The sequence below is a fragment of the Seriola aureovittata genome, chromosome 6 (assembly GCF_021018895.1).
Source record: "Seriola aureovittata isolate HTS-2021-v1 ecotype China chromosome 6, ASM2101889v1, whole genome shotgun sequence".
Lineage (NCBI taxonomy): Eukaryota > Metazoa > Chordata > Actinopteri > Carangiformes > Carangidae > Seriola > Seriola aureovittata.
This window is the reverse complement of record NC_079369.1, coordinates 6,812,870-6,837,399: the sequence shown is the minus strand read 5'-3', so window position 1 is coordinate 6,837,399 and position 24,530 is coordinate 6,812,870. Positions and strand designations below refer to the sequence as shown.

Here is a 24,530-nt window from a genome sequence, read left to right as displayed (position 1 = left end):
CATCAAAGTATATTAAGGCATAAAATGTCATAGTATAGTAAGGAATAAAAATGTGAAATAACGTCATAGTATAGTAAGGCATAAAAACATCAAAAAACATCATAGTATATAGTTTTTAAAAAACTTCAAAAAATGTCATAGTTTAGTAAGGCATAAAACGTCATAGTATAGTACGGCATAAACTGCCATAGTATAGTAAGGCATAAAAACATTAAAAAAAATCATAGTATAGTACGGCATAAACTGCCATAGTATAGTAAGGCATAAAAACATCAAAAAACATCAAAGTATAGTAAGGCATAAAATGTCATAGTATAGTAAGGAATAAAAATGTGAAATAACGTCATAGTATAGTAAGGCATAAAAACATCAAAAAACATCATAGTATAGTAAGGCATAAAAACGTCAAAAAACATCAAAGTATATTAAGGCATAAGATGTCATAGTATAGTAAGTAATAAAAATGTGAAATAACGTCATAGTATAGTAAGGCATAAAAACATCAAAAAACATCATAGTATAGTAAGGCATAAAAACATCAAAAAACATCATAGTATATAGTTTTAAAAAAACTTCAAAAAATGTCATAGTTTAGTAAGGCATAAAACGTCATAGTATAGTAAGGCAAAAAAACGTCAAAAAACATCATAGTATATTAAGGCATAAAAACATCAAAAAACGTCATAGTATATTATGGTAAAAAAACGTCATAGTATAATAAGGCATAAAAACGTTGAAAAACGTCATAGTATAGTAAGGCATAAAATGTCATAGTATAGTAAGGAATAAAAATGTGAAATAACGTCATAAAAACATCAAAAAACATCATAGTATAGTAAGGCATAAAAACATTTAAAAAAATCATAGTATATAGTTTTAAAAAAACTTCAAAAAATGTCATAGTTTAGTAAGGCATAAAACGTCATAGTATAGTAAGGCATAAAAACGTCAAAAAACATCATAGTATAGTAAGGCATAAAAACATCAAAAAACGTCATAGTATATTATGGTAAAAAACGTCAAAAAATGTCATAGTTTAGTAAGGCATAAAAACATCAAAAAACATCAAAGTATATTAAGGCATAAAATGTCATAGTATAGTGAGGAATAAAAATGTGAAATAACGTCATAGTATAGTAAGGCATAATAACATCAAAAAACATCATAGTATATAGTTTTAAAAAAACTTCAAAAAATGTCATAGTTTAGTAAGGCATAAAACGTCATAGTATAGTAGGGCATAAAAATGTTGAAAAACGTCATAGTGTAGTAAGGCATAAAACGTCATAGTATAGTAAGGCAAAAAAACATCAAAAAACATCATAGTATAGTAAGGCATAAAAACATCAAAAAACGTCATAGTATATTATGGTAAAAAAAACGTTAAAAAATGTCATAGTATAGTAAGGCATAAAAACATCAAAAAACGTCATAGTATTTTGTGGTAAAAAAACGTCAAAAAACGTCAGTATTTTATGGTAAAAAAAACGTCAAAAAATGTCATAGTTTAGTAAGGCATAAAAACATCAAAAAACATCAAAGTATAGTAAGGCATAAAAACATCAAAAAACGTCATAGTATAGTAAGGCATAATATGTCATAGTATAGTAAGGAATAAAAATGTGAAATAACGTCATAGTATAGTAAGGCGTAAAAACATCAAAAAACATCATAGTATAGTAAGGCATAAAAACATCAAAAAACATCAAAGTATAGTAAGGCATAAAAACATCAAAAAACATCATAGTATATAGATTTAAAAAAACTTCAAAAAATGTCATAGTTTAGTAAGGCATAAAACGTCATAGTATAGTAAGGCATAAAAACGTTGAAAAACGTCATAGTATAGTACGGCATAAACTGCCATAGTATAGTAAGGCATAAAAACATCAAAAAACATCAAAGTATAGTAAGGCATAAAATGTCATAGTATAGTAAGTAATAAAAATGTGAAATAACGTCATAGTATAGTAAGGCATAAAAACATCAAAAAACATCATAGTATATTAAGGCTTAAAAACATCAAAAAACATCATAGTATATAGTTTTAAAAAAACTTCAAAAAATGTCATAGTTTAGTGAGGCATAAAACGTCATAGTATAGTAAGGCATAAAAACGTTGAAAAACGTCATAGTGTAGTAAGGCATAAAACGTCATAGTATAGTAAGGCAAAAAAACGTCAAAAACATCATAGTATAGTAAGGCATAAAAACATCAAAAAACGTCATAGTATATTATGGTAAAAAAACGTCAAAAAATGTCATAGTTTAGTAAGGCATAAAAACATCAAAAAACATCAAAGTATAGTAAGGCATAAAAACATCAAAAAACATGATAGTATATTATGGTAAAAAAACGTCAAAAAACGTCATAGTATAGTAAGGCATAAAAACGTTGAAAACGTCATAGTATAGTAAGGCATAAAACGTCATAGTATAGTAAGGCATAAAATGTCATAGTATAGTAAGGAATAAAAATGTGAAATAACGTCATAGTATAGTAAGGCGTAAAAACATCAAAAAACATCATAGTATAGTAAGGCATAAAAACATCAAAAAACATCATAGTATATAGTTTTAAAAAAACTTCAAAAAATGTCATAGTTTAGTAAGGCATAAAACGTCATAGTATAGTAAGGCATAAAACGTCATAGTATTTTGTGGTAAAAAAACGTCATAGCGTGGTAAGGCATAAAAACATCAAAGTATAGTAAGGCATAAAATGTCATAGTTTAGTAAGGCATAAAAACATCAAAAAACATCAAAGTATAGTAAGGCATAAAATGTCATAGTATAGTAAGGAATAAAAATGTGAAATAACGTCATAGTATAGTAAGGCATAAAAACATCAAAAAACATCATAGTATAGTAAGGCATAAAAACGTCAAAAAACATCAAAGTATATTAAGGCATAAAATGTCATAGTATAGCAAGGAATAAAAATGTGAAATAACGTCATAGTATAGTAAGGCATAAAAATATCAAGAAACATCATAGTATAGTAAGGCATAAAAACATCAAAAAACATCATAGTATATAGTTTTAAAAAAACTTCAAAAAATGTCATAGTTTAGTAAGGCATAAAACGTCATAGTATAGTAAGGCAAAAAAACATCAAAAAACATCAAAAAACATCAAAAAACATCATAGTATATTAAGGCATAAAAACATCAAAAAACGTCATAGTATATTATGGTAAAAAAATGTCAAAAAATGTCATAGTATAGTAAGGCATAAAAACATCAAAAAACGTCATAGTATACTATGGTAAAAAAACGTCACAAAATGTCATAGTTTAGTAAGGCATAAAAACATCAAAAAACGTCATAGTATATTATGGCAAAAAAACGTCAAAAAACGTCATAGTATAGTAAGGCATAAAAACATTGAAAAACGTCATAGTATAGTAAGGCATAAAATGTCATAGTATAGTAAGGAATAAAAATATGAAATAACGTCATAAAAACATCAAAAAACATCATAGTATAGTAAGGCATAAAAACATTAAAAAAAATCATAGTATATAGTTTTAAAAAAACTTCAAAAAATGTCATAGTTTAGTAAGGCATAAAACGTCATAGTATAGTACGGCATAAAAACGTTGAAAAACGTCATAGTGTAGTAAGGCATAAAACATCATAGTATAGTACGGCATAAACTGCCATAGTATAGTAAGGCATAAAAACATCAAAAAACATCAAAGTATAGTAAGGCATAAAATGTCACAGTATAGTAATGAATAAAAATGTGAAATAACGTCATAGTATAGTAAGGCATAAAAACATCAAAAAACATCACAGTATAGTAAGGCATAAAAACGTCAAAAAACATCAAAGTATATTAAGGCATAAAATGTCATAGTATAGTAAGTAATAAAAATGTGAAATAACGTCATAGTATAGTAAGGCATAAAAACATCAAAAAACATCATAGTATAGTAAGGCATAAAAACATCAAAAAACATCATAGTATATAGTTTTAAAAAAACTTCAAAAAATGTCATAGTATAGTAAGGCATAAAAACGTTGAAAAATGTCATAGTTTAGTAAGGCATAAAACGTCATAGTATAGTAAGGCATAAAAACGTTGAAATACGTCATAGCGTGGTAAGGCATAAAACATCATAGTATAGTACGGCATAAACTGCCATAGTTTAGTAAGGCATAAAAACATCAAAAAACATCAAAGTATAGTAAGGCATAAAATGTCATAGTATAGTAAGGAATAAAAATGTGAAATAACGTCATAGTATAGTAAGGCGTAAAAACATCAAAAAACATCATAGTATAGTAAGGCATAAAAACATCAAAAAACATCATAGTATATAGTTTTAAAAAAACTTCAAAAAATGTCATAGTTTAGTAAGGCATAAAACGTCATAGTATAGTAAGGCATAAAAACGTTGAAAAACGTCATAGCGTGGTAAGGCATAAAACATCATAGTATAGTAAGGAATAAAAATGTGAAATAACGTCATAGTATAGTAAGGCATAAAAACATCAGAAAACATCATAGTATAGTAAGGCATAAAAACGTCCAAAAACATCAAAGTATATTAAGGCATAAAACGTCATAGTATAGTAAGGCAAAAAAACATAAAAAAACATCATAGTATATTAAGGCATAAAAACATCAAAAAACGTCATAGTATATTATGGTAAAAAAACGTCAAAAAATGTCATAGTATAGTAAGGCATAAAAACATCAAAAAATGTCATAGTATACTATGGTAAAAAAACGTCACAAAATGTCATAGTTTAGTAAGGCATAAAAAGATCAAAAAACGTCATAGTATATTATGGTAAAAAAACGTCAAAAAACGTCATAGTATAGTAAGGTATAAAAACATTAAAAAAAATCATAGTATATAGTTTTAAAAAAACTTCAAAAAATGTCATAGTTTAGTAAGGCATAAAACGTCATAGTATAGTAAGGCATAAAAACGTTGAAAAACGTCATAGTGTAGTAAGGCATAAAACATCATAGTATAATACGGCATAAACTGCCATAGTATAGTAAGGCATAAAAACATCAAAAAACATCAAAGTATAGTAAGGCATAAAATGTCATAGTATAGTAAGGAATAAAAATGTGAAATAACGTCATAGTATAGTAAGGCATAAAAACATCAAAAAACATCACAGTATAGTAAGGCTTAAAAACGTCAAAAAACATCAAAGTATATTAAGGCATAAAATGTCATAGAATAGTAAGTAATAAAAACATCAAAAAACATCATAGTATAGTAAGGCATAAAAACATCAAAAAAACATCATAGTATATAGTTTTAAAAAAACTTCAAAAAATGTCATAGTTTAGTAAGGCATAAAACGTCATAGTATAGTAAGGCATAAAAACGTCAAAAAACATCATAGTATAGTAAGGCATAAAAACATCAAAAAATGTCATAGTATATTATGGTAAAAAAACATCATAGTTTAATAAGGCATAAAACATCAAAAAACATCAAAGTATAGTAAGGCATAAAAACATCAAAAAACATCATAGTATAGTAAGGCATAGAAACATCAAAAAACATCATAGTATAGTAAGGCATAAAAACATCAAAAAACATCATAGTATATAGTTTTAAAAAAACTTCAAAAAATGTCATAGTTTAGTAAGGCATAAAACGTCATAGTATAGTAAGGCATAAAAACGTCAAAAAACATCATAGTATAGTAAGGCATAAAAACATCAAAAAATGTCATAGTATATTATGGTAAAAAAACGTCATAGTTTAATAAGGCATAAAACATCAAAAAACATCAAAGTATAGTAAGGCATAAAAACATCAAAAAACGTCATAGTATATTATCTTAAAAAAACGTCAAAAAACGTCATAGTATAGTAAGGCATAAAAACATCAAAAACATCAAAGTATAGTAAGGCATAAAATGTCATAGTATAGTAAGGAATAAAAATGTGAAATAACGTCATAGTATAGTAAGGCATAAAAACATCAAAAAACATCATAGTATATTATGGTAAAAAAAACGTGAAAATATGTCATAGTTTAGTAAGGCATAAAACGTCATAGTATAGTAAGGCAGAAAACGTCAAAAAACATCATAGTTTAGTAAGGCATAAAAACATCAAAAAACATCAAAGTATAGTAAGGCATAAAATGTCATAGTATAGTAAGGCATAAAAACATCAAAAAACGTCATAGTATTGTCAGGCTCAAAAACATAAAAAAACATCATAGTATAGTAAGGTATAAAAATGTCATAAAACGTCAAAATATAGTACGGCATAAAAACGTCAAAAAGCATCATATCATCATAATATGATAAGGTATTTAACATCATAATACAGTTAGGTATAGAATATTATGGTATAGTAAGGCAAAACATATCATAGAATAGGAAGGCATAAAAATGTCAACAAACTTTATAATATAATAAGGTACATAACATTAGGGTATATTAAGGTAAAAAAACTTCAAAAAACGTCATAGTATAATAAGGCACGAAACGTCATAGTATAATAAGGCATAAAACGTTATAGTATAGTAAGGTACAAGAACGTCAACAAACCTCCTAATGTAGTATGACATAAAAATGTCAAAAAAACTCATAGTAAAGTAAGGCATGAAGATGCATGACATCTTCATGCCTTACTTTACTGTGAGTTTTGGTAAGGAAATAATTAATCTGCGTTGCCAATTAACCTAAGGTGCATGTTTTTGAACTGCAGTAGGAAGCTGAAATACTTGGAGTGAAGTTACAGGAAGAATATTTAAACTCCAGAAAGAAAGGAACAATGATTGACACTCGAAACCATGACCTTCTGATTGGAAGGTGACACATCTAACCACTGTACCACCATGCTACATCACAAACATGTCAAAACATAGAAGTCCACAAAAACGTCAGATAACGTCGTAGTATCGTAAGGCATAAAATGTCAAAAAACTTCATAGTACAGCGAGGCATTAAAATGTCATATAACTTCATTATATAGTAAGGTGTAAAAGCGTAAAAAAACATAATTTTATGATAAGGCATTAAACGTCTTAATACATTAAGGTATAGAACATCACAAAACGTCATAGTACAGTAAGGCATGAAAAGTTATAGTATATCAAGGCATAAATATGTCAAACAACATCATATTATAGTAAGGGATTCATTCATTTTCTACCGCTTATTGTCTAGTAGGGTCGCTGGAGCCTATCCCAGCATCTTTTCGGGCGAAAGGCTGGGTACACCCTGGACAGGTCGCCAGTCCATCGCAGGGCAAACACATAGAGACAGACAACCATTCACACTCACAGCCACACCTATGGTCAATTTAGAGTATCCCATTAGCCTAGTCCCCATTATGCATGTCTTTGGACAGTGGGAGGAAGCCGGAGTACCCGGAGAGAACCCACACTTGCACGGGGAGAACATGCAAACTCCACACAGAAAGATCCCACGGCCGGGCCGGGACTCGAACCCAGAACCTTCTTGCTGTGAGGCGACAGCGCTAACCACTGCGCCACCGTGCAGCCATAGTAAGGCATAGAAAGTCATATTATAGCAAGGCATAAAAACGCCAAAAAAAAAAGCTGCTTATATGGCTGCACTTTCAAATTTGCTGCATTGGCTGTATGTCTATTTCAGCCTTATATTGTAGTCACATTATCTTGTGTGTGAATCTCATAGCGGGAATTTATTAATAAGTTCAGCCTGCTTTGATGAATAAGTGGTTGCTTGTTCCTTATCTGGCATCATTGTGCCTCATAGTTCCACCTTGTGGCAATGCTAAGCACGACAGTTAAGTTGATTAAGCAAGATGTTATTTTATGTAATAGTTTGTAATATATTATTCTTCTGTCATTAATTTCTCCTCTTTCAGAAACCACACAAATATATGTAAACCCGCTTATTCCTATACACCCTGTTGTTTTATTTAGTAAAGTTCACTTATCTGAACTTTTTGGCTACTTGTGATTAAATCAGTCACTTCAGTGGTGGGCTGTGATTTCCCAAGGTATGAGAGAGAGAGAGAGAGAGAGGTCACTGTCAGTCATTCTCTTTATTAAAAACACTGTTGTGAAAGATTTCTATTTCCACCTAAGAAACATCACCAAATTCAAACCATACCTCTCCTTTAATGATCTGAAGGTTGTCATAAATGCCTTAATTTCCTCTCGGCTGGATTATTGCAGTGCTATCTGTTTGTGCATTAGCTTCCTTGTCTTGCAGAATGCTGCTGCTAGACTGTTTACTGGTACCAGGAAGAAAGATAACACCTCATCTGCACTTGCATCTGTGCTCTCACAACCAGTCAAGTATCGAATTTAGTTTCTTTTATTATTTTTTTTTAAAGCTTTACACAGTCTGGCATCCCAGTACATCTCAGAGTTCATTTTCCCCCTTTCCATCCCCAGACCTATCAGGTCCTCAGACCACCTCCTCCTGGCTGTCGCTATAGGTCGAGACTAAGGGGAAAGGGTAATTGTGTAATTGCTGTAGCTGCCCCAAAGATTTGGAACAGTTTAGATGTTTAATTAAGTGTTCCCCCTCCGTGGACACTTTTAAGGCTAAACTGAAAACCTGTACGTTATCTAAGGCTTTTGAGTCTCCTTAAAGTTTTATTTTTCACTTTTTTGTATTTCGTAAGTTTCCTCTGACCTCAGATGCTTCCACACAGGTGCACTGTATGGTACAATTAAGCAGCTAATATCCCATCATGCTCAGTGGCATGTATGAAAAGTTTGAGCAGGCCCAGTCTTTTTTCTGATTTTGTATCAAGACGACATGAGAAAAAGATCACTTTCAAAAGTGATTTTGAAAGCGGGTTCACTGTTGATGCATTTGTGGTTGGAGCTTTAGTCACAAAGATGTTCAACAGGCAGGTGTTTCAGTAGGAACAGTGACTAAAGGGACATTAACATTTAGATCTATGCGAAAGACTTCAGTAAATAGGCTTGTAGATAAAGACTATGTCAGCAAGAACAGTCCATCAACTGTTCCATATTGTAGTCGGGTTGCAGTGCACAGACTGATCATTACAAAGATGAATCCACATTTGAGAGTTCAGTGGTGCTAAAACCATGGGCACTGGTGTACAGAGATGTGGAAAAAATGATATGGTCAGATGAGTCATCCTTCACCATATTCTCCACAAGTGGGCGGCTGAATGTGTGGGTTACACCTTGAGAATGGTATAGGCCTTAATACTTTAACCCTACAGTGAGGGGATCTGGTGGCTCTGTTATGCCTTAGGGGGTATTATGTTGGCCTGGTTTGGGTCCACTTGTCCCCTTAGAAGGAAGGGTCACTGCAAATAAACACAAAGTTGTTCTTAGTGATCATCTTTATCCTACGAGGAAACATTTCTATTCTGATGGGAGTGGTCTCTTCCAGGATGACAATTTGCTCATCCATAGAGCATGAGGGGTCACTGAATGGTTTGATGAGTGTGAAAATGATGTGAATCATATGCTATGGCCGTTGCATTCACCAGATCTCAACCCAGCTGAACACTTATGGGGGATTTTGAACCGACGTGTTAGTGCTCTGCACCATCATCATCAAAACACCAAATAAGGGAATATCTTTTGTAGAGTGTACTCCTACTAAGACCTTAGCCTACCAAGACACTTTATGTGGATTTTCCCTTTAATTTCTCACATTTCTGTAGATTGACACTGTTTTTATTGATTGTAAAGAGATCACTTTCTGATGCAATTCTTTTACAAGACGGGGGGGGGACAAATGTGAAGCTTCATCAGTCTGGGTTAGATAAATTGGGCATATTAGAAAATTAAAGCCTTTTAACACAAAGTTCCTTCTTTCAGCCATCATAGTAACTTTGTTTTTTAACTGGGCATGTCTTTTATTATCTTAAGACCGACTTGTAAACCTACCTTTTAAATCAATGTTTCTAGCACATATTCATTCTTACAATACAAATGGGCATTTGTCAATCATAGCCTAGAAATTTTCTATGAATCAACTTTCAACATTAGCTTTTGTACAAATGCTGCATGAGCTCTGGCATGACAGTGGTGAACTTCATACTCAGTTGCTTTATGTGATTTGCTTTGCAAAATATTTTACCTTCTGTGTGGTGGTGTAGAAAGTCTCAGAAGCCTTCAAATATCCTCTGGTCTGCCTAAGTTGAGTGAATATATTTATCAAATGTCTAGTTGTAGTGTCTCAGAAGGCTACACATTATAAAACATGTCAGTTGGAGACAAATACTCTACAAATATAAACACATTTCTGTTGAAAGAGGGAGGGACGGAAAGGAAAAAGAAGTAACTGCAAAATGAGAAAATGAAATGGCCGTAACTGTGTCTGTTCTGTGCACAGTTCATCCTTGTACTCTGATATCACTAGCATTTAGATACTCTCCAAAAATGACTATTATAGCATGTGTGTAGTTTGATGCAGATATGGATCCAAACAGATAAATGGAAATAGACACATTTTCTGTTTCTTTTACAGCCGCAACCCACGTTTAGGTCCACAGAATTCGTTACACTCAAAAAAAGAGATTTTAGGCAGGGTGTCACTTTCAACAGCCAGTAATGTGATGAGTAAAAAGTGACTATTGGAACAAGATGCAACCACAAGTCTGTTGATTGCAGACACAGATCACAGACTGGGTGATAGCAGTCCAGTTGAATTATGTTGCTGAGTTAAACAGTGAACAAATCTACGGTTTTAACCGAAAAAAATTGTCTTGTGAATCTGCATCTTGGAGTAAAAGACTCAAACAGAAACAAATACTAACACATACTAACAAATTAACAGTTGATTTGTTTTGCTCATTTGCTTTCTGAAATGTTGTGTACTGTGCTAAAAGTTGCAATAACATGTTCATTGGAAACAAAACAGTACATAAAAACGTGTCATGTACATTTTGACAAACCAAAACTGTTGAAACAGGAGTCCATTATTGTTTCCATTGATCACTAACCACTGAGAGTCTCTGAGTAATTTGTGGTTTAGCCAGAAATGACTGAAATACAAAGGTTTGTTCACGTTTAAAGGATTATTCACATCTCACTGTGAGAAGCTTTGAGACAAAAATTACTATAAATGAGTTCAGATGTTTTCACGCTTGATTAAAGGAAGCAGAAAGTATTTCACAAATGAACAGCCTGCATACATGCAAGACCCTCATGAGAATCACACAGGAAGGAAACATACGTCAAATCTGCAACTGTTTTATCCCCCCATCTGTGCCCAGGCTGTGTCTTTGTGGTGAACAGAAAAGATACAGCGCAACAAGGGTGTTAAACTGCAAAAAAAAAAGGTGTGCAGCCTTGAAAATGCACTGCACGGTGATCTGTACGCTAAATTTTAAACTGTCAATTAACCAGGAAATGTAACTATTTTCCACATTTTAGCTGCTGTAGAGATTATAACTGGCAGGTTATAAAAAAAACAAAAAAAAAAACACCTCTCCATAGTAGGCTGCTGCTGTACCTCAGTGGAATATATGGAAATCAAGTTCATGATGTATTTATCTAAATACTTTCCAGTTTTCATGAACAAAACCCATGTGGGTGTTCCTTACATGAACATCACCTACTCAAACATGACACCCACTGGATTTCAACCAGAAAGACTTTGTTTATTAACTTAGCACTTCCTTGTTTCACCAAATGGAAATTAAGTATCTCTTTTATTTACTTCAAAGCAATGATCATAAAATCATTTTTATGTTTCATAACCACACATTTAGACATCATAAATGTCAGATACACACCAAAATAAATATTTTTGAAAAATGCTACAACTAAATCAGCATCTTAGTGTTAACTGACTATCAAAACATTTACATAAGGCACAATATTTGTTTATAAATAGGTGTGGAAATCGCTTCAATTAACCACAAATTAAAAAGCTGGCAATAAAAACAATGTGCAATATTTGACCATGGTTTTAACATCATATTCCGTGCAGTTATTATAGGTCATCGGAATAACATTCAACATAGGAATCATTTGGGTAAAGTGATGAGTAAGACTCACTCCTGTCTGAGACATTGTGAGCAGTTTACATTCTTTCATTTGAGTAAATATCAAAAAAAAAAAAAAAAGCTCATCTCCCCAAAATCTTCAGACTTTGTAGAGGCCAAAGAAGTTGCCATAATGTGCATGACTAAGAAGAGAGGGGTGCGATACATTCACAAAAACTTTGTCGTATTTCTGCAGCTTTAGGGCAGCGCTGAGGTAACTCTCTGTGGTCCAAGAGTTTTCCAGGTGCTTGGAGCAGAAACCTGCTCTGTGGGCCTCCATCAGGGTCAGAGGTGACAAATGTTTCGCTCTCCTCAAAAACACAGAGTGAATGAACGAGGATGTGGGGGAACAGTTCCTAAAGATCAGCTCCACTCGTGAGTAAATGTGGTAGAGTCCGCTCTCGTTGACCTGCAGACCACCATCTTCAATCTGGTAAGTCACTCCTCCAGATACGAACGCCCGACCTACCCTCGGCTCCCATCGCAAAGTCTTCCGGAATTCCCCTCTTTCAATCCGCCCTGCAGGACGAGAGACATGATGTTACCATATGTGCAGATTAAAAACAATCAGAGTATATCTTAACTGTGAATAAAGAATGTTACCCATCATATGTGCTGCAGGTCTGTTGTCTGTGTCTTGTCCACGCACCTCAGGTTCAGGGAAACCTGAAACAACCCTCAGATTAGAATCACATCATCTCTTCCTTTCATTTTTGTTTTAGGAACATTTTCACTTTGTAGGGGATTATTTATGTGTGGTGAGATATGTTTACACTTACCAATTTGCTTCTGTGCTGTATTAAACTCTGTCTCAGGTTGATCCTTCAGTGAAATGAAAGAAACAGAGAAAACTCAATACCACATCACACAAATTCTTTTTTTTCTTCAGCGCTGTCTTCTTAAAAGTTCTTTCACAGCTTGACTTAGAGAGGATATCCTGTCTCACTGGTCCACACTGACCACAGATGGAACGATTAAGTCTTTGGTTTGCATTTTTAAATGTCAGAGCAGAGTTGAGGTGTTTCACTCTTCAAATGGTGGCAAGGACAAATGTGAATTAATTATTAAACCTCACAGCTCTCAGTTAACTTTCCAACCAAGTTTTCCACGTTCCCACTTTACACCTATCACCCCCTCTCTGTGCAAAAAGAGACAAGTCACACCTTTTAATATTGAGCAGTTTACCCCCATTATAACTGCACAAGAAATATTACACACAAAGGAACACTATTAATATTTGCATTATTTGTCACTGACCAGCAATTTCTTCACTACTTTACAAAACTTCACCACCTCACTACTTCTTGATATTGTACACACTGCTGTAGGCACCATTACTTTTTCCAATCAGTAAAAACTCAGGTTTTCAAACTACATATATGGTTTTTCAATGTTCTCTTCCATATCCATCACAACCTGTGGTTCCTTACCTGTCTCATCTGTTTCAGTTCCATCTGCATATTGTGGATCTGGTAGGCTTCAAACCCCAGGGCTGCAAACACAAGCAGGAACAGCAACAGCACGACCAAGGCCAGACTGGGGCTGACTCCCATGAAGCCCCGACTCTTCTCACGGCTCCTCGCCCTCTCCTGGGCTGGCGGGAATGACCAGCAGGGCACAAGACTCGGAGGCTGGTCAGAGTTCTGACGACTTCCACCTCCATCCACGAGGAACACCTGTGGGAAGGGATAGCTCTGGTCACAGCTCATGTTGCAGGTCCTACTGTGAGACAAACTGTGTGTGCATGTATCGCTTCTGCATGAAGGAGGTGTGTACTGTTGTCTGAGCACCTCAGTCTTAAAAGGCCAAGGCATTCACCACCCACAAAACCCTCCCACATGCACATCACTTTTCACAAACTCACACAAGCCAAAAAACTATCATCTCTCTATCCCACCTTCTCCTCTCCTCTCCTGCTTTGCTGAATGGTATTTATGTATCAATACTGAAATTTATTAGGCTTTATCTCACAGTAAGTGACTTTGGATAAAATGTCTGCCAAATGAATAAATGTAAATGTACTAGTTCAACTATCTTTGTACTGTGCAGTGCACATATAGACAACTGTAGACAAGGCTGAAGGGAATGGAAGATACAGGTTTTGTGTGACCCCCTACTCACTAAGCACCACCAACTCATCAGAAACCTGTCCATAGGTCTGATGCAATATTCAGCAGCCACAAACATAGTCATCTGGCCTGCATTTTATAACAGGTCTTGTGAACCAGTTAACATGCTTTAAACATTCCTGGGGACTTTTTTGTGAGGTCTGTGCTGATTTTTCAGAGTTTTCAGAAAGTGCTCCTCCAAATCTGAACCATGTACTGAATTTGACTTTTCTTTAGGAGTAGGTCAAATCAAAAATGCTTTATAATTAATGTATTACTCTTGCAGATCAGTCTTAATGGGGTACAGTATGTTGGTAAACAGTGATACAGCAGTTTCAGTAGCACACAGCGTAGTTCTTGGTGGGAAGATGCGGCTGCCACATGAAAAGGACTTATGTTTCTGCACTGGCTTCTGTGCCGGCTGCTTATGAAAAGCTGGTAGCAAGAGAGACAGCAATGAATTACAGAGGTGAGAATTAACCCCAACCAATACCTCAGAGATGAGCTTACAGGAAAGCTGAACACTCACTCCTCCCCTCTCAGTCTGGAGTTAATACCACTGTGGTCTCTCTGACACCTCTAGGTTTGTTTCCTAGGATATGGGGCAGTTACACTGCTTTTTCATTGTGGTTGTTGCAGTTTCCATAAGAGATTGCTTTTTATCTGCTGCTTAACCAAAAAATTTGTTTCCAGATATTTATTAGCTCTTTGGTGATTCGCACTTTGGCTTGCAGTGGTTTTTGATAAAGGGCACTTTTCCACCTCACAGATAGGAACTAATTACAAGAAATTACAAGAAACCAGCCTTGCAGTAGAGGGGGGCTGCAGCAGCAGTGCACTCTCACGCAGACCGACACTAAAACTTTGGGTTCTATCATTATGATTCACATCAACGGTTAAGCTAAGCCAGTATTGCATATTATGAAAAACATTTTTAGTAACTGCAAAGGAAGACCTCAGGCACAAGCTCTGACCACTGCTGTAAAAGTCTTGTTTCGTTTTTCCTGGCCCCTGCAGAGAGAAAGGGAAACCCACCTTGCAACGTGTATATGACACTAACTAAAAGGGTAACTACGTCTAACTTAACCATAAACTGCACAGGGCCTGTTTTCTAGAAGCTGATGTGTCTGTTTCCAAGAAGTGTCATGCTGAAAGCGGTCCTCGCAGTAGCAGCAGCAGCAGCAGCAGCAACAGCAGCAGCAGCACACAGTGGGTTAGGTGGGAGGGTGGGGTTTGGGGTCTAACCAGGCCGTGTTCTGTGTTTCTGCTCCACTTAATACAACCAGACAGTGATGAATCACTGAATCAGCAAGTATCTTTACCAATTACTCTGTGCTTCTCACGGTTGCCATCCTTTCTGCTGCATAACGGAGCTAGTTGTGGTCATGATGAATCAGGTAATGCCTGAAAATGACAATGAATTTCTCAGCCCGAAATTAACGACATCAAGCAACATAACTTTTCCTCTCACACAGCAGGTTTTGCGAGTCTGGCTTTAATTGGAAACTGAAACATATCTTTTGTCAATTCAATAATTCATTTGACCCTTTTTCTGTTGAACTGCGTCATATTCTCACATGGGGGTGCATTTCACATTCTCATATCCTGTAATTGTGATTCACACTCCTCATGTATGAAGAAGAGAGTTAAATAGTACCCCCAAAAAAATAGTATGGCATCAAATGTAGGCCTATCTTTCAAAACAAATTTCAGGATTTAGTTAGAACTAAAAGTGAGAGGAAACTGACTATGTCATTTTCAAAAATGCAGCTACAATTATCATATTAATATTTTGTTAATGAGACCCACCACTTAGGAAGCCTTTGAATGAACACAGGACATGAGAGGTTTCATTATGCAATTCACTGTAAATTAAAATGTTGAAAATTGTGGACCAGTATATTTTATGATTTAAAAACATCATGTGTCACAGTCGTCATCGGAAGAAGAGTAACAGTCTAGTCCCAGGACATGACCAGACGTCTCCTCTGTTGTGCTACTGTTCCATGATTTCTCAGGTATCCTCTCTGCTGCTTCACAGTCTGACTTACGTGCTTGGACTCCACCTTTCTGTCCATTAACCAAACTCATCACTGTCCCGTCATCGTTCTCTGTGCCTTTACTCCTGCTCTGCGATGTAAATATTTTTTGTCCTGATGCAGAATTATTGAGGTTTGGCAGGCCAGACTGCAGCACCCTGGCTAGGCTCTGTGTTTGAAAGGAGCCGAGCTGAGCTGACAGTCCTCTGAACGCAGCAGTGGCCACTGCTAGCCGTGTCCGGTCAAAGGAGAGGGGCTGGTCCTGGTCTGCACAGACTGCCTCTGAGGTTTCTGACACCAGGTTGATGGGGACAGGGGTCTGAAATCTGGTCTCCGAATAGCTGAGGGCTCCCTGCCTCTCAGTGGCTGAGGTTTTGTGACATCCTGTCCAACTGCTGTCCAAGTCACTGTCAGCTCCACTCAACTGACTGCTGTCCTCCTGTGACTCACTGCGTCGAGGGGTTTTGACTGCGAACAAGAGTGACAACACATAGAGAAATGAAAGGAAAGGTAAGATGTTGGTGTCTTAAAGGAGTAGTTCACCCAAAATGAAAAATTTCAACACAGATTAGACAAGTACTAGCAATAGAAAGTTCCTGGTTACACTTATGTTTGGCAGAGAGGGTTTTTTCTACTCCACATTCTCAAAATAGTTCTAGCAGTGGGTCAGAACCCAGGAGACCCACAAGTAGACATGGCGTGAGTATGTTGCACATAAATATACAAAATATGAATGTTTTATATGCTAAAACCTTCGCTACTTTTTAACAGGACAGGCTCTTGCCCCACAGTTATCTCAAGGAGGAGTCTTGCTGCGTTTGTTTTTTTTAACTTGCCCACTGGAATGGGGTAAGTGCAACTTGTTGCATATTAAAAATGGTGACTGGTATAGAAGCATTATTATTGGATTTTAATAAAAATTTAGGTTCACACACTTAAAACTGTGACACCTAAATATTAAGCAAAAGAAAAGGTGCAAATGTGACATCTTAGCAGCACTCAGAATTTTTATCTGTAACAAGAACGGCACTCAGCAGAGCACATACCTACACCAAGGTGAAATACTGAAGGAAATTTCAAATGAAAATGTTGAGGAAATGAAATATTACTGGAAACGGCCAGTAAGTGGAGATGGCCCATGCCCCATCCCTCCACCAAGTTTGGTGCAAATCAGTTCCGTACTTTTTGCCTCAGCTAAGGCCAATGCCAAACAACATACACCAGACTTCAGTGGGGAAAAATAAAATCAGATTCATAGTAAATGACACTGATCTGCCTCAAAATTGAATGGCTTCTTCCCTGGCTCATGCCCCATTCCTCCACCAAGTTGAGTACTTATCGGTTCAGTATTTTTTGTGTAATCCTGCTGATAAATAAACAGACTTGAGTGAAAACATAACCTCCTCGGTGGAGGTAATTGCCTTCTTTTTTAAATTCATGGTCTACTTAAATAGGTACAGATAGATAGCATGATAGATGTAATTGTGCTGCTGTTTTGACTATATGGAAGGTGCAGAGAACAAGGTAAATACTGGATTTCTAGGACTGGATGTATGAAACAAGTAGTTTGAGCACTGCAATATATCATTTCTCAACAACATTTACAGTAGGCTATGTAAGAGGTGAGTCGCAGCCTTGAACACACTGACCGATGCTCGAAGAGTCTTGAGTCTCTGCTCTCCTTTTGCAGTATGCTCGAGGAGTCCACGGCTTGTGTTTACAGGAAGGGTCAAGTACTCGCAGTTTGGCAATGAAGCTTTTATACTCTCTTTCTAAAGCCTCAATATGCAGCTGGAACTCCGCTATCTTCCTCTCTGGGTAATGAGAAAGCTGGGATTGCTGGGAGCAAAAAAAAACAAACAAAAACAGGCGAACCAGGAGAATTCAATCTTCAACAATCACTTATGCACTGCATTAGAATCTATTTCACACATTTAAATTGATTCACTTACCTGCAAATAATACTCTATATCATTCTTAATGGTGGGGATCCACTTTTTCACAGAAGAAGCTGAATTAAGAGTGGACTGTGGAAGAAAAGGTTCGGCTGAAACAAGCTGCTCCAGGTAAACGTGACATGAGGTGAAATATTAACAACTTGGTAAAAATGAATTACTTTACCAGCTTGGGTCTCCGCTCGTGCACATCTTTGAGGCGTCCCTCTGTACAGGAAGTATAGAAAGACTTATGAAACAACTGTAGCTTAGCATTACTGCAGCGGTTCACAGATACAGTTAGTCTTCCGCACAGCGGGAGGATTTTATCAGCATTAAAGGTCCGTGTTGGCTCTGGCTACAAGCTGCTTACCCTCTCTCTCTCTCTGAAGCCACAGTCTGTTCAGTCTCCCCTGTTGCTTCTCCTCATTTCTCGCCATTTTCACTTTACTCGTGAGTCTGGCGCAGCCAAAACAACGTCACGTGACACATAGTAGCCCTCACGTGACACTTACATACCGCGAGAGCAACCTGCTAAGTTATCAAAAGTGCACTTGCCTTGCATGATCACATTTTTTTGCAAAATACTCAGAATATTTTATTCTATTGTGCTTAGTGCATTGCTGTCTGTGCTTTCTATTTTGTATTTCCTTTCTGAAGATTTGATAGTAACTTCCATTTAGTGTTTAACACTTTTTATGATCACAGTTCTTGTTATACTGTCTGTCCTGACTGGTTGCATGAAAAAAATAAATCTTAGGTCATTTTAATCATCACTTTAATCACTTTCATCATGGCTGGTGGGAGCAGGGACAGTTGCATCATGTTGCATGTTGGTCTATTTTATTATATTGCAACTGTCTCCATACTCAACAGTCATACAAAAACAGGTACAACAACAAAAGGTACATTACATCCTGATGAACCTTATGGATAAATAAATATTGACGCTGTTTTAAAGGTGCAATCATTTCCTCCTTGTGTAAAACGATCAGTCAAAATATTGCTATGGACTGGTGTGGTTGAAAAACGTACTCTCTGCTGCTCCAATGAGCTTCATGAGAACAGTGTGGTCACGTGGTTTAACCATGGTTACATCCTAGCTTTGTGACTTGTTTCTAGGTCATGAGAAGTTATAGGCATATTTTTGTCAGCATCGTGGACAGCATGCCATGTGAGGAAACTTGTGCGTATGTGGTGGCCTATTTTGTCAAATTAGTTAAACAAAACTTGAAATGAAATGAAAAATGAAATATGAAAAGATAAAATGAAGTTATCCAGAATTTTGCTTTGTTTTGAACTTTTTGAGGTCTTTGAAAAAAATAATATTCCAGCTCCAGTTTTTTTTAATCATTTGAAAGCCCAGCAACGTTGTCACATAGGACAGGCCTTGTCTATGTACAAACAAAACAAATGAACTGTGATTTTCATAAATACTGTACATTGTATGTAAAACATATACATGTTGCAACTGTCCCAGGAGACCAGTGCAACTGTCTACAGGCATCAGGCCAGTTGCAACAGATGAATTCTTCTCTTCAAATGTAAATTCTGAGTTTCTTATCATAGACATAGTTTCTGATGTGGAAAATAAGCTGACAGATATGGGTTTAATATATTAAAATAGTGTTGGTGTAGTGTAAATAGTCTGAGTAAGGGTTAGGGTTAGGGTTAGGCTTTCTATTATGTGTGGTGGGGAATGCTGCTCTAGTGTAAATTAATAACTGTAGTATTATGTGTAGTGCTAGTGAGTGCAGACCCAGGCCTGACACCTCCACCCAACTCCCTAATCAGGGGCATATTATATAAGGCCGATGTTGGCCTATGATCTTGCATTTTCTGATATACGTAGACTGATTCATAGAATGCAGAAGTGATGTGATGGTCGTGGTGTGGGGGAGTCTCACGTAGTTTTGGTGTCAGTCACGTAGCATTTTGATCTTTTTTTTCAACAACCATACCGAAAGAAAGACTTCATTGGAAACCTGACGTGCATCACCAGCCGTCATCAGACCATAGTCATCACAACTAGCACCTTTGCAGATTGTTATATAGATGATAAGTAAAATGTTTTGTGCATCTTTAACCACATTTTTCCGGCTAAAAAGAAGTCGGCACACAGCAACCAAAGTAAAATTCATTTTCAACATTATGCACACATTACAAACCAGATTCTTTCTTTTCATCTAAGCTTGATGGCTAATTCACATTAAGAAGACATATTTCTGACTTGAAATCTTTGAATGCGATACTGATCTAAAGACAAAATACTTGTTTCCTTGTTGTACCCTTTCAGGGAAGTCTATTTCAGAACTGGCGTTCGAGAACACTTCAGTAGTATGGATAGTTTAGACATGGGGAATTATGTGTCATTGCTACATACTTGCTGTTTTAAATGAATTTTGTTTTTATCTTAATTTTTTTTTATCTGTCAGGTAATTTATGCAAAAGGAGCATATCTTCACAGGTTATGATTGGTAATATCACGATCATTAAGCTAACTTTTCAGCTCCTGACATTTTCTCTTAACTTCTCTCCCTCTACTTGGTGAGAAGCATCTTTCTCTTGAGTAAAGTTGCAATGTTCTCATGTTCTGGTGTGTCTCCACTCTCCGCCACCTGCAGTGGTGTCTTCCCCACATTATTTGTAGCCTGCAAATTCACCCCTTTCTTCCGTCCCATGTGCCCAGCTTGGCCCCAGTTTACAAGCGTCTTTACTACCTCCTGGTGTCCACCTCTGGCAGCACAGTGCAGAGGAGTGTCTTTACTGTGATCTGTTGTGTTGATCTTTGCCCCCGCCTCCAGCAGCAGCACAGCCACACTGTCATGGCCCTTCTCAGCTGCAACATGAAGCACTGTTTTCCTCCATGCATTCCTCTCCTCCCTCCCCTTACTGTTGAGTGACTGTAGAAGAGCTGAAACCACGCTGGCATGCCCACCAGCTGCTGAGTAATGTAGAGCTGTGGAGCCATCCATGTCTTTGGCCCCTCCCTTTGCCTTGTGGGACAACAGTGAAGTCACAGCGTCTAATTTCCCCTCCATAGCAGCCAGGTGGAGGGCAGTTCTTTTCTCATTGTCAGTGGTGCTTGGGTTGGCTTTGGCTGACAGCAGCAAATCCACCACACTGCTCTCTCCCTGGGAAGAGGCTGCCCAGTGCAGAGCTGTCCTCCCCAGCCTGTCCTTCACTCCTGGATCTGCCTTGTCTCGAAGAAGCTGGATCACTGCGTCTGCATGGCCCTGCTGACTGGCTAAATGCAGAGGGGTCAGTCCGTCCTGGGCAACTGCATTTACCTAAAGAAATGACACAACTCTCAGGCTCCACAAACATACTACAGTAACTATCTGCAAAACTGACACCAATCACCAACTGGTTTGATAATTACCTGTGCTCCAGCTTTTACCAACAGACCGACTAAGTTTGATCTATTACACTGAGCAGCCAGGTGTAGAGGGGTTAGAGCTTTAGGTCCGGTGATATTGGAGTCTAATCCCTTTTCTAGCAATATCTGCACTATGGGCACACTGCCACTGTGAACAGCCAGGTGCAAGGCTGAGGAGAGGTCAGGTAAAGTAGCAACCAGTTTGGCCTGTTTTGCTACTAGCACTCTGAAATGAAAAAGAAGGTCATACATAGAAACATAGAAAACATACGGTGCATAATTAGTAACAAGAAAGACCTGCAGTAATAGACAAATAGAAAATTAGATATGATATAGGAAGAAGGAACTCCATATCTGTGTATGTTCTGTGTGTGCTTGCTGTTAAGACATGTTAATATATCATGCTATGTTGTACATGTCATGGTTTGTAGAAAAAATTTTAAGTTTGAAGTTTATATACTATTTATGCTGCAGATACCCCATCACCCTCCTCCCCACAGATCTGACCTCTGAGGGCACTGAAATTGCAGGGCTGAAAGGGCTGCAGTAACTGAACCAATTTTTCATTTGTCACTTATGTTTATGCCAGAATAATTTAAGCAATGAGATACAGATACAGGCTTTAAATTGTAACATCGAATATGTCCTTGTCATGGGACAGTGAAAGGCAGCATATCCTTACACTTATTTGAGGGGCTGGAACTAGGGAATATTTGGCATTTCTTTCTTGTGGATGGTCATAAACTGCTGATTGATTAACAGAATAACACCCATTTGATTTTCTGTCAGTCGATTAACCGATAAATCAATTGTCTCAGCTCTTGCTACATGTTTTTTCTCTGTAGTCTTTCTGTGGATCATGCACCTCAACCGCCAACAGTCGATGGAAAGAGATTACTTTAGAGGAAGAGGATGAGAGAGAAAAGGGTAAACATTTTTCTTTGTGGTATTAACAAAAAAAATCAAGTCACTGATAATACCCCAAACTAATCAGATTCCCTCCAGTTGAATGTGTAAAGGAGCCATGTCAGTATGTTATAGCAACACTAAATCCTTGTTGGAGGACAGTTACCTGAGGACTTCAGTGTGTCCCAGCTCAGCCGACAACAGGACAGGAGTGTATCCCTGTTTGTCACACAGGTTCAGATTTGCTCCGCTGTCTATCAGAGCATTTACCACTCTATCATGGTTCTGTCTAACAGCTGAGAAGAGAGCAGAGCCCAGTGCTTCCTCACTCAGAACCTCTTTGGCATTAGCTGTGGTTTGAACAAAACATAGCTTTATTTAAGTATAATTAACACCTCACAAAAGAAGTCTACTGCATATGGATTCAAGATGTGAAGTAACATTACTGTAAGTGTTACAGTCTGGTGAAAAAACTCACCAAGCAGCAGGCGGAGAATTGATTCTTGGTTGAGCTTAATGGCTTCATTTATAATGTCATAGTCAACTTTAGCTCCTGACTTTAAGAGGACACTCGCGGTTTTCTCATTGCTCCTAGCAACTGCATAAAACAGAGCTGTTTTGTTAAAGTTGTTTCTGGCATCAACAGCGGCCCCAGTCTGCAGCAGCAACTCAGCCAGCCTCCAATTGTCTTCTGTGGCTGCCATGTGGAGAAACATGTCCTGTGTGTGGCTGTCAGACTGCTTGGCCTCCTCCTTCACCAGCACTTTCACAGAATCCAGGTGCTCATTTTCTGCTGCCAGGTGAATGGGAGTTTTGTTGTGGAGATCCAAAGTGTAGATGGAGGCACCAGCCTTTAAGAGGGCCCTGACTATGTCTGTGTGACCCCAGCTGGCTGCACTGTGAAGAGCTGTGTGACCATTATTATCCTGCAGCTCCAGTCTGGCTCCTTTACGGGTCAAAAGCTCAATGATGGATAGATGCCCGTGCTTAGCAGCTACATGTAAAAGAGTCTCATTGGAAGAACTGACAATGTTAATATTAGTTTCTTCTTCTAACAGCTCTTCCAGCAGTACCTGCTCTCCATCTGTAGCAACCCTGTGAATGTGGTTTTCTGGTTTACATTGTGGCGCCTCATTCTCCAGAGGCACAGTGCTGCTGTCTTCAATCTCAAGGCTAAATCTTTTAGTTTTTTCAATGGGAAATAAACTACTAGTCTTCTTATGAGTCTGGGTGGCAATTCCTGCCGTTCCCTCCTTTTCCCTCTCCAGCAAATATCCAATCAGTTGTCTGCTTGTGTCTCTAATATGTTCGTTCACATTCCCCAAATAGGTCTTGATTTGCAGGTAAATGTTGGGCTCTGTCAACATAAGACAGGGATGGAAAAACTTCCGACATGCCCTCTCACCTCTGGCCTCCATGATGTCAAGGACCCTGGAATTCTGATCTTTGCGAGTCCTGATGGTCAAAATGATGGATCTCTTGGCTGCTGTCATGACCCCCTCTGTGACCAGTAGATCCAGTAGATCCTCAGTATGTGAGATCCCATAAACCAGATCCCTTCTCTTTGTCCGGATCACATCCACAGCATACGGGTTGATATAGTTTGATGCTGCTTGAGCATCAAAACCCTTGATTATATTGAACATTATAAATACACTAGGAATGTTGAGTAGAAAACTAAAGGTGTTCTTAGCCAACATAGTCAGCAAGTCATTGTTATAACTTGTTGTTCTGGCTGTGTGTGTATGCGTGTGTTTCATTCCTTATTGCTGAGGAAAATACCTTGCCCTAGCAACGGGCAGAGGCCATTCACTGTACAGATCTGTCCAGCTCAACCTGCCCTTTGTGAGATTATGTGACCAAATAACATTGTTTGTTTTCATTTGATGCAGCACGGTAGTTATGACAGTGGTCATACAGTGATTTTATAGTATGTAATTGAAATACTAATAATAATAACTAAAAAATTCCTGAAGAAATTTTGAATGTGCCTGCTGTTTGGTGCGTATCCATCACACACATTTCAATCTCTACAGAGGACGTTACTTTGAGTTTCATTCATGTTGTAGAGAATTATCCTAACTCTGACCTCAGTCCCTGCAGGTATCCCTCAAAAAGCTCTTTGAAACCATGATGACTTGCCAAAGTGACCTCACAATGATGATTTGGAACCTAAATTTGTCCCTAAACCATAGCA

General features: G+C 37.0%; 3 protein-coding genes across 5 annotated transcripts; all 3 read right to left on the bottom strand.

Annotated features, from left to right (window-relative positions):
* Positions 1 to 11,370: 11,370 nt before the first annotated feature.
* Positions 11,371 to 13,781, bottom strand: faslg (Fas ligand (TNF superfamily, member 6)). The gene is made up of 4 exons (XM_056379557.1): positions 13,398 to 13,781; positions 12,747 to 12,789; positions 12,571 to 12,633; positions 11,371 to 12,486 (listed from the first exon to the last, which is right to left on the bottom strand). The coding sequence occupies exons 1-4, from the start codon at positions 13,779 to 13,781 to the stop codon at positions 12,068 to 12,070; spliced, it is 909 nt and encodes a 302-aa protein (XP_056235532.1). The 3' UTR covers positions 11,371 to 12,067.
* On the bottom strand, positions 13,510 to 18,526 carry si:dkey-86e18.1 (uncharacterized protein LOC557342 homolog). 3 transcript variants are annotated; one of them, XR_008828143.1, is made up of 7 exons: positions 18,422 to 18,526; positions 18,236 to 18,276; positions 18,067 to 18,141; positions 17,764 to 17,953; positions 16,127 to 16,582; positions 15,398 to 15,479; positions 13,510 to 13,643 (listed from the first exon to the last, which is right to left on the bottom strand). XR_008828143.1 is itself a non-coding variant. In XM_056379555.1 (6 exons), the coding sequence occupies exons 1-6, from the start codon at positions 18,486 to 18,488 to the stop codon at positions 13,603 to 13,605; spliced, it is 870 nt and encodes a 289-aa protein (XP_056235530.1). In that variant the 5' UTR covers positions 18,489 to 18,526; the 3' UTR covers positions 13,519 to 13,602. The 3 variants fall into 3 exon arrangements, 2 of the variants coding, with proteins under 2 accessions (XP_056235530.1, XP_056235529.1); XM_056379555.1 differs by lacking the exon at positions 15,398 to 15,479 and having other exon boundaries at positions 13,519 to 13,643; XM_056379554.1 differs by lacking the exons at positions 13,510 to 13,643; positions 15,398 to 15,479 and having other exon boundaries at positions 15,492 to 16,582.
* A 283-nt stretch (positions 18,527 to 18,809) lies between these two features.
* caiap (CARD- and ANK-containing Inflammasome Adaptor Protein) lies at positions 18,810 to 23,979 on the bottom strand. The gene is made up of 4 exons (XM_056378586.1): positions 22,812 to 23,979; positions 22,500 to 22,683; positions 21,431 to 21,653; positions 18,810 to 21,338 (listed from the first exon to the last, which is right to left on the bottom strand). Exons 1-4 carry the CDS (start codon positions 23,977 to 23,979, stop codon positions 20,589 to 20,591), a joined length of 2,325 nt encoding a protein of 774 aa, XP_056234561.1. The 3' UTR covers positions 18,810 to 20,588.
* Positions 23,980 to 24,530: the final 551 nt, after the last annotated feature.

Excerpts from the sequence above, each read along its gene's own strand:
- faslg (XM_056379557.1), bottom strand. The coding sequence starts at position 13,781 with ATGCCTTGGCCTTTTAAGACTGAGGTGCTCAGACAACAGTACACACCT. Across the intron at positions 12,634-12,746 it reads TACAGCACAGAAGCAAATTG|GTTTCCCTGAACCTGAGGTG; the intron begins GTAAGTGTAAAC and ends GGGTTGTTTCAG. Across the intron at positions 12,487-12,570 it reads ACCTGCAGCACATATGATGG|GGCGGATTGAAAGAGGGGAA; the intron begins GTAACATTCTTT and ends CTCGTCCTGCAG.
- si:dkey-86e18.1 (XM_056379554.1), bottom strand. The coding sequence starts at position 18,488 with ATGGCGAGAAATGAGGAGAAGCAACAGGGGAGACTGAACAGACTGTGG. Across the intron at positions 18,277-18,421 it reads GCTTCAGAGAGAGAGAGAGG|AGGGACGCCTCAAAGATGTG; the intron begins GTAAGCAGCTTG and ends CTTCCTGTACAG. Across the intron at positions 18,142-18,235 it reads ACGAGCGGAGACCCAAGCTG|TCCACTCTTAATTCAGCTTC; the intron begins GTAAAGTAATTC and ends TTTCTTCCACAG.
- caiap (XM_056378586.1), bottom strand. The coding sequence starts at position 23,979 with ATGTTCAATATAATCAAGGGTTTTGATGCTCAAGCAGCATCAAACTAT. Across the intron at positions 21,654-22,499 it reads GGACACACTGAAGTCCTCAG|AGTGCTAGTAGCAAAACAGG; the intron begins GTAACTGTCCTC and ends TTTTCATTTCAG. Across the intron at positions 21,339-21,430 it reads TGGTAAAAGCTGGAGCACAG|GTAAATGCAGTTGCCCAGGA; the intron begins GTAATTATCAAA and ends TCATTTCTTTAG.